Source organism: Pistacia vera, unplaced genomic scaffold (assembly GCF_008641045.1).
Source record: "Pistacia vera cultivar Batoury unplaced genomic scaffold, PisVer_v2 Contig19, whole genome shotgun sequence".
NCBI lineage: Eukaryota > Viridiplantae > Streptophyta > Magnoliopsida > Sapindales > Anacardiaceae > Pistacia > Pistacia vera.
The window spans coordinates 188,481-195,153 of NW_022195990.1; the positions used below are offsets into that span (position 1 = coordinate 188,481).

Here is a 6,673-nt window from a genome sequence, read left to right on the forward strand (position 1 = left end):
TTTAATTTATTATGAAATCACCCCCACCTCCTGCCGTCGCTGCCACCACCGCAAACCATCTCAGGAAATCTCCGAAAGTCCCTGCGAATCGCTTGCCGTGACCAAGAGGCTCTTATATGGTCGTTTTTGGCCATATTGATGGCCGAAAACGGCCATATCAGGGAAGATCCCTAGCCATTATCGGCCAGATAGGATCTGGCCGTTAACGGCCAATTCCATCGATTTGGCCATTTTCGGCCAGATCTGACTTGATATGGCCGTTTTTGGCCATCAATATGGCTGGAAATTGACATATCGAAGCCTCCCGGAGCCTCTCACCGAATCTCGTTCTTTTTTAGTGACTCCAGCAACTTTCCATAGGCGGTCCGTGGTGGTTGGCCCGCTGTCGACGGTGGCGACTGGGTGGCAGTGGTGGTGGTGGCTGGGTGACAGTGATGGTCTGTAAATTGTTTTAAATATAAGGGTATTATTGTCCAAAATTTTTATTAAACAAGGGTAAAATTGAAATAGGATATTAATGTAAATTTCTTTTAAAATAAAGGCATTATTGTCCAAAACTTTTATTAATAAGGGATAAAATTGTAATAAAAGAAGATAACCCTGGTAATCTTAAAATACCTAAGAAAATGAAGGTAATCAGATTACCTCCAATATTACCAATAGTAACAACTATTGGTATTTAAAGATTACCGGTATCTTATATTACTTGACAACCAAACATGGTAATCAAGTTATATAAGATCACTTAGCCCCAGTAATGTCAAATACCCTCCAACCAAACGCCCTCTAATACCTATCTCCTTCAACTTCAAGTTCGGTATCTCACAAATTCAAAATTAGAACACATTAAAAATTTCAAACGGAATCGTCCATCGCCAACCACCTCACCGGTGGCCAGCACTACTCTTAGCTGCGATAGGCCATTTTGCGGCCAAGACACTGCAAAAAATATTTTAATAAATAAGAAGATTATTAACTATTTATCTACAAGTCTCTGATTCCAATCCCAGTATAGCAAACGAAGCTTTTGGTTCCCCCATTTGTAGATTTTCATGATATTCTAAAGTAGTATTTATCTCAACAGATTAACAATGGAATGTTCTAATTGAACCTAATCCACCATTAATATAAAATACTGTACCTTCATCTATTGCAGAACTCCGAATTTTGTCATTTACAGCCTGATTTCTTCTGTCTATTCCAAAGCGCTAAGAAAACTATAAATCACTCTTACACTAAAAGAATGTACAGGAAGAAAATTATGGGTCACTCTAGCTTAAAATATGTACACAAGGAATCTATCTCAACCAAGCAGAAGCTAGAAACCCTTTTTTTTTTTTTTTTTGGTTATAATTTTCTTCTTTTTTTTTCGCCATTTTTTTTCAAGGAAATAAACCAAATCCCCTTGTAAAATATTTGGTGTGAGGCTATAATAATAATACAGAATGTACATCAATCAATCAAAAATCTATACATGATTACAGTACTTTGTTTCCTCTTCATAGGTTGTCCTCCAAAGGCTTCAAAAACAGCCATGTTGAGGCTGTGGATCAACTTCAGCAATCAGCAATCAATAATAGCATCAGAAGTGTCAATAGCTATGCCTCTCCATCTAAAAAATGAGCAGCTGCAGCCTCTGCTGATTCTGCAACTTCAGCAGCTTCTGCGATTCTAAGTGCAATTGCTGCTTTGTAAGTTGCCAAATCAGCAACGTCCATGAGCAGTTGCGCCCTCTGACGTTTACCGACTGCTGATTCAACATATCTTTTTGCCGAGGCTTTAGCTTCCTCAACTCTAAGCATAGCATTCTGTTCTTCCATGGCATCTTGCTGCTCTACGATTGCTGTACAATGAAAGAAACATCAGATTTATATCTTCAGTGAAAGGAAGTCACCTAAAATGAAGTAAAACAGTTGCAATGAATGAGATCCGTTGGCATTTTACTCGTAACCATTTCGGTTTCTTATATATTCCATCAAATACTCCATCAAGAGAACTAAAGAGGAATCCAAACAGAGTGCTTCACATTGGATGTTTTAATTAAATGTGCATGCCAACCCTAAATGATGCATCATCGCAAGAGCTATCTAAATCAACATCAGTTTTCAAAAGTTGATAAACGATAAATTTCATCGAGTTCCAGAACAAGCCTACAGGGCAAATCTATAAACGGATTAATATTGGCATAAAACAAACTAGGTAACGCACAAAAATTTACAGGGGTTAGACTGAACAAACCTTGCATGAGAACAGGTTGTTTGCCTCTTCCCAATTGGCTAGCCTGCCGTTTGAAGGATCTTCTCTTTCGTAGTGCAGGCTTTGGAATCAAGGCAGGTTTTTTCACTTGCTGACCCTGCTAGAAAGGATTATCCAGGTCGATCACATAAACCAATTGCTAAGCAACAAAAACTACATGTAGCTGAATTTGAATATATATACTACCCAAGTTTTCAGAAAACTAAAAAGAAGGAAACAGGGGAAAAAGGATCATGTAGAATAAAAGTTCAAAATATTGATTTGTAGTGGGTTGTAACTCCAACTCTTCCAAATATCTAGAATCTCAAGCAAATATAAAGCATACACTTTGCAGGAAATCTTTACCTGGAAAACCCTAAGTAGTCCTGAGCGCTTCTGCTTCCGTTTCTTCACCCAGTAACTATACACAGCTTGCACTACTTCCCTCCTACCCAGATCCAAGCAAAGATTAACTGCTGCTTCCTCATTAGAGTAATCATCAGGACTACAAAAGTACGCCTTCTCAAAGACATCAACCATTAACTCAAAATTATCCTCTGAAACATGGTTCTGAAGTTCATTTTCTGTGAAAAACTCATTATTGAACTTCTTTAGCCATTCCACATCTTCAGAATCCATGTCATAGTTCGCAGTCCTCCTTGTCAAAGCTCTAGATACCTCATCATTATTAATAGAGATATATGACTCTGGTCGGCAAAAAGGAACAGTAATACACTCCTCGTAACCTGACACCACCCAAACCCCAGGAACCGGGATAACCTTGGCTACAGAAGCATGAACGTTGCGATCAGAACATTCCTTGTAAAGATCCTTGAAAATTAGCCAGTCTTGTCTGTTGGGAAACTCTAGTTTCCAATTGTCATCCCCAGTCCATATAATATCATGGGTGACACGGTTAGACGAACAGGGCCTCATCATTTTTTGCGCTCTGTGGGTATATCTTGTTACTCCATCTTTCTTTACTACAAGAAGCCACTCTCTTGATGCAGACACTTCTAACATGACACTGGCTCCTTCTACCCTGTAACATCTGTCTGATTCTATAACCAATATACTTGCAGAGCAACAAGACGGAACCAAGTCTCGCCATGTTTGGTCCTTGTTGGAACTGACTTCTTTGAATCTTGATGCAGGGCTACTTCGAATTGAACTCCTAAGCTTATTTTTGGACACCACAGAAGAGAAGGGGATGCCATTTTTCCTACTACTAACTAAATCAGAAACTAAAGTTCCACTACCTTTATGTGCACCAACCAGAGAAGGATTCCTGGCTCTCCTCCTCCTCAATGAACTCCTCCTTTTCTGAATTGTGCGAGAATTCAGAGCATTTCTATGCTGCACATTTCGCCCAGTTAACTTAGAAGCTCTGACAGAAGGATGTAATGCCACTCTGTTCACTGTACTATCAACTACAGGCATCATGGTTTTGGTCTCACATACATGGTCTACATCTTCATCAGAAGACTCGTAAGTTTGGTAGCTTCTGATGCTGGACATTATTTCATCATTCGAGTCCAAAGACACTAAATTATTTACAAGCACAGGTGGCAGGCGCTTTAACCTAATAAGCATACTGCAATGAATGTACATAAAACAGGAGGGTACCGCAGAAAAATCCAGAGAAAACGAAGGCATGACTTGCATGACCCCAAAAAGCTTGAACATACCAGCAACACCAATGGGAGGATCCTGAAATAAAATTGAACCAAAAAAAATTCAATGCCAAGGAACAACACAAACAACACATAATCATTCAATTATAATTCTCATATTAAAAAGCAAAAGAACTCATAATCAAACAAAAATATCTTAACTCTGTGAAATTGAATTGGTTTCCGCAGTCAGTATAAACCAAAATCCTTAAAACACACATACCAATAACAACTCAATAAGAAAGAAATGCATTCAAAAACAGGGCTATAGCAACTCAACAACTAAAGAACACAAAATGTAGATAAATAACAGCACACATACCCACAAAAAGCGAATTCCATACGTAGAGAGTGCTTCGTTGATCGGCTGTGAAAGCAAAAATGAAGCAAGCTCAGGCATTTCAAGTCTTGCCTTTACCATGTACCTCAAAACCAAACTCACAAAACGAGCAAACCAACTACTCCTACCAATACAAGAACTCTCCAAACCGATACCAAACACACGAAACCCTCCAACTTCTTCGTCGTCCCTCGCAAATTCCGCCAATATTTCACTACCAACGCCACTCTCCTAACACTTCCTCCTCCTCTGTCTACGCCGAAACCGAATCCCATACATTTTATCACCCGAAAGCTCACTACTTTTACCACCAAGTCTCTTCCTTTTTCTCCTATACACTATCCCAAACATCTTGTCCATAACTTTCCCTTCTTTTTCTTCTTCTTCTTTAACTTTCTTGCACACTTTCGTTTCCTTCTCATTCTTAATAATCTCTGTGACATCTGTCTCTTCATCTTCTCTTTCTTCTTCATGCTTCAGCTTAATTTTTTCCACATGCGTCCACCCATTCGGCTTGCATTTAAGCCCACCAGGCCCATTCCCACTGCTCTTCTTGACCAGCGGTTGTTGATACCAGTCACCGAACTCGGGCCATAACCTACGACCCGAACGCAGAACGCGGGCCCCATCGGCTCCCTTTACCACTCCGAACACCCGAGTAGTCCGTCGCATACCCACCGACGGCATTGCCGTACGGTTCTGAAAACACCCGACTCTTCCTGACTCGATCTTCCTCGACTCACTGAATTAGAAAGCTTCACTCGCTTCGAGCCGACTCAGTCCAAAATCTGCCCCAGCCTCGAATATCTCTTTCCGGGTCGGTTTCTCCAGTACATCTAAATAAAAACCGTCAGAAAACGCGACATTCACACCGATCTAGAAGTTGTAACTCAGTTGTTTCCCGAGTCAGAATCCAAGTCAAACCACGAAAACTAAATAATAAATAAAAGTAATCGCGCACATAACATCGTAAAACAACAACCTAACGACAACATAACAAAAGACTTTCGGACATCTAAAATCCAACAAATATAGAAAACAAAAAGAAGAAGGAGAAGAAGAACAGACGGAAAAGAACTGAAAGAAGTTAAGATCTGTGGATAAAAGGGGCGAAGAGAGGTCGATTGGGCTGTGGGTTTCACGTAAGTCTTGTTGTGAGAGGGAGAGGGAAGTGGGTTTGTAGAGAAGGGTGGCGGGCTAGGGTTTATGATGAAAACCACTACGCCGACTTAGGAGAGCCGTTGGATTGAAAGATGAAGGGCTGAGATTTGTTTGAGATGGTTTGATGGCTCCAAGGACCTTTTTTAATTTACTGGAGATTTTATTTTAGTTATGTTTTAGCTCTTAAGGAGAGAGGATATTTTTGGATTCGCAAGAGAAGTGAAAAGACGATAACGGGAGGAGGATCGATCGTTTGGGAAGGGTTGTTTCGGGATTTCAATAGAGCTGAGGGTAAAAGCGGCGATTAATTCTCCGGTGAATTTGGAAGGAAAATGGGAGAACAAGGGTGTAAATATTGAAGCAGTAAAAGTAAAAAATTTAAAATGAAATATTTTCTGAGTAATTAATATTAAAATTCGTTTATTGCTTATTAATATTAACACGTGTCACGTTTAAAATCATAAATAAGGGATTAATATTAATTTAGGTGATTTACCACTTGGACTTTCATAGGGGTGGTTTGAACTAATTTCTAAGCTCTAAAATTAAGCTCACATGTTTGTTTGTAATTTTTTTGAGCTTATAAGTTGAGTTTATAAGCAAAAAAATAATAATAATAAGTTGGGAGAAAAGTACATTTATTTTTTTTTTTCTTATAAGCTAGTTTGACCAAGTATATTACCACATTATCCTTGTTTAATTTTAAAATTCCATAATATACCATTTTTTAATGTAGTACCATTTTTAGTCATTTTATAATAAAATATACTTATAAGTCATATTTTACCAAACACGTCAACAACTTATCAGTCACTTATAAGTATTTTAACCAAACATGTAATTGCTTAAAATTTTAAATACTTATAAGCTAATTTTCATAAGCTCAGACAAACACTCTCATAGGATAATAGGTTAATCTTTAAGAAAAAATTGGGCATAGAATTTGATTACGTCATCACTTTAAACCCAAAGACATTGTAAAGTAAGGGTGGCGATCTGAGTACCCGCCCAAAGTCAAAGGAATCGAAACTAGAACCAAAACCGACCAATTCCTTTGATTTGGAATCGAAATTGGAACAATCGGTTTCAGTTCCTAAAACTTTGAAGCGGAACCTATGTTACAGGTTCTAGCTTTGGGTTACTTGAAAAATATCAATTACCCCCTATTTTTTTAAAAATGACAAAGAAACTCTTATAAAATTATATTACACCCCTAACAATTAAGTGTAAAACATTAAATAGTATATTTGTTTATATTTACTTG

At 38.4% G+C, this 6,673-nt stretch overlaps 1 protein-coding gene across 2 annotated transcripts; it reads right to left on the reverse strand.

The window, feature by feature from the left end:
* Window positions 1–1,126: 1,126 nt before the first annotated feature.
* LOC116127197 lies at window positions 1,127–4,598 on the reverse strand. Of its 2 annotated transcripts, none has more exons than XM_031412845.1 (4): window positions 4,231–4,598; window positions 2,602–3,945; window positions 2,239–2,356; window positions 1,127–1,843 (listed from the first exon to the last, which is right to left on the reverse strand). In XM_031412845.1, exons 1-4 carry the CDS (start codon window positions 4,327–4,329, stop codon window positions 1,599–1,601), a joined length of 1,806 nt encoding a protein of 601 aa, XP_031268705.1. In that variant the 5' UTR covers window positions 4,330–4,598; the 3' UTR covers window positions 1,127–1,598. The 2 variants fall into 2 exon arrangements, with proteins under 2 accessions (XP_031268705.1, XP_031268706.1); XM_031412846.1 differs by having other exon boundaries at window positions 2,239–2,353; window positions 4,231–4,596.
* Window positions 4,599–6,673: the final 2,075 nt, after the last annotated feature.

What these genes read in the sequence shown, in the direction of transcription:
- LOC116127197 (XM_031412845.1), bottom strand. Translation starts at nt 4,329, where the DNA reads ATGGTAAAGGCAAGACTTGAAATGCCTGAGCTTGCTTCATTTTTGCTT. An exon ending in ATGGAATTCGCTTTTTGTGG is followed by an intron (nt 3,946 to 4,230) that starts GTATGTGTGCTG and finishes ATTTTATTTCAG; the next exon opens with GATCCTCCCATTGGTGTTGC. An exon ending in ACAACCTGTTCTCATGCAAG is followed by an intron (nt 1,844 to 2,238) that starts GTTTGTTCAGTC and finishes TTCATTGTACAG; the next exon opens with CAATCGTAGAGCAGCAAGAT.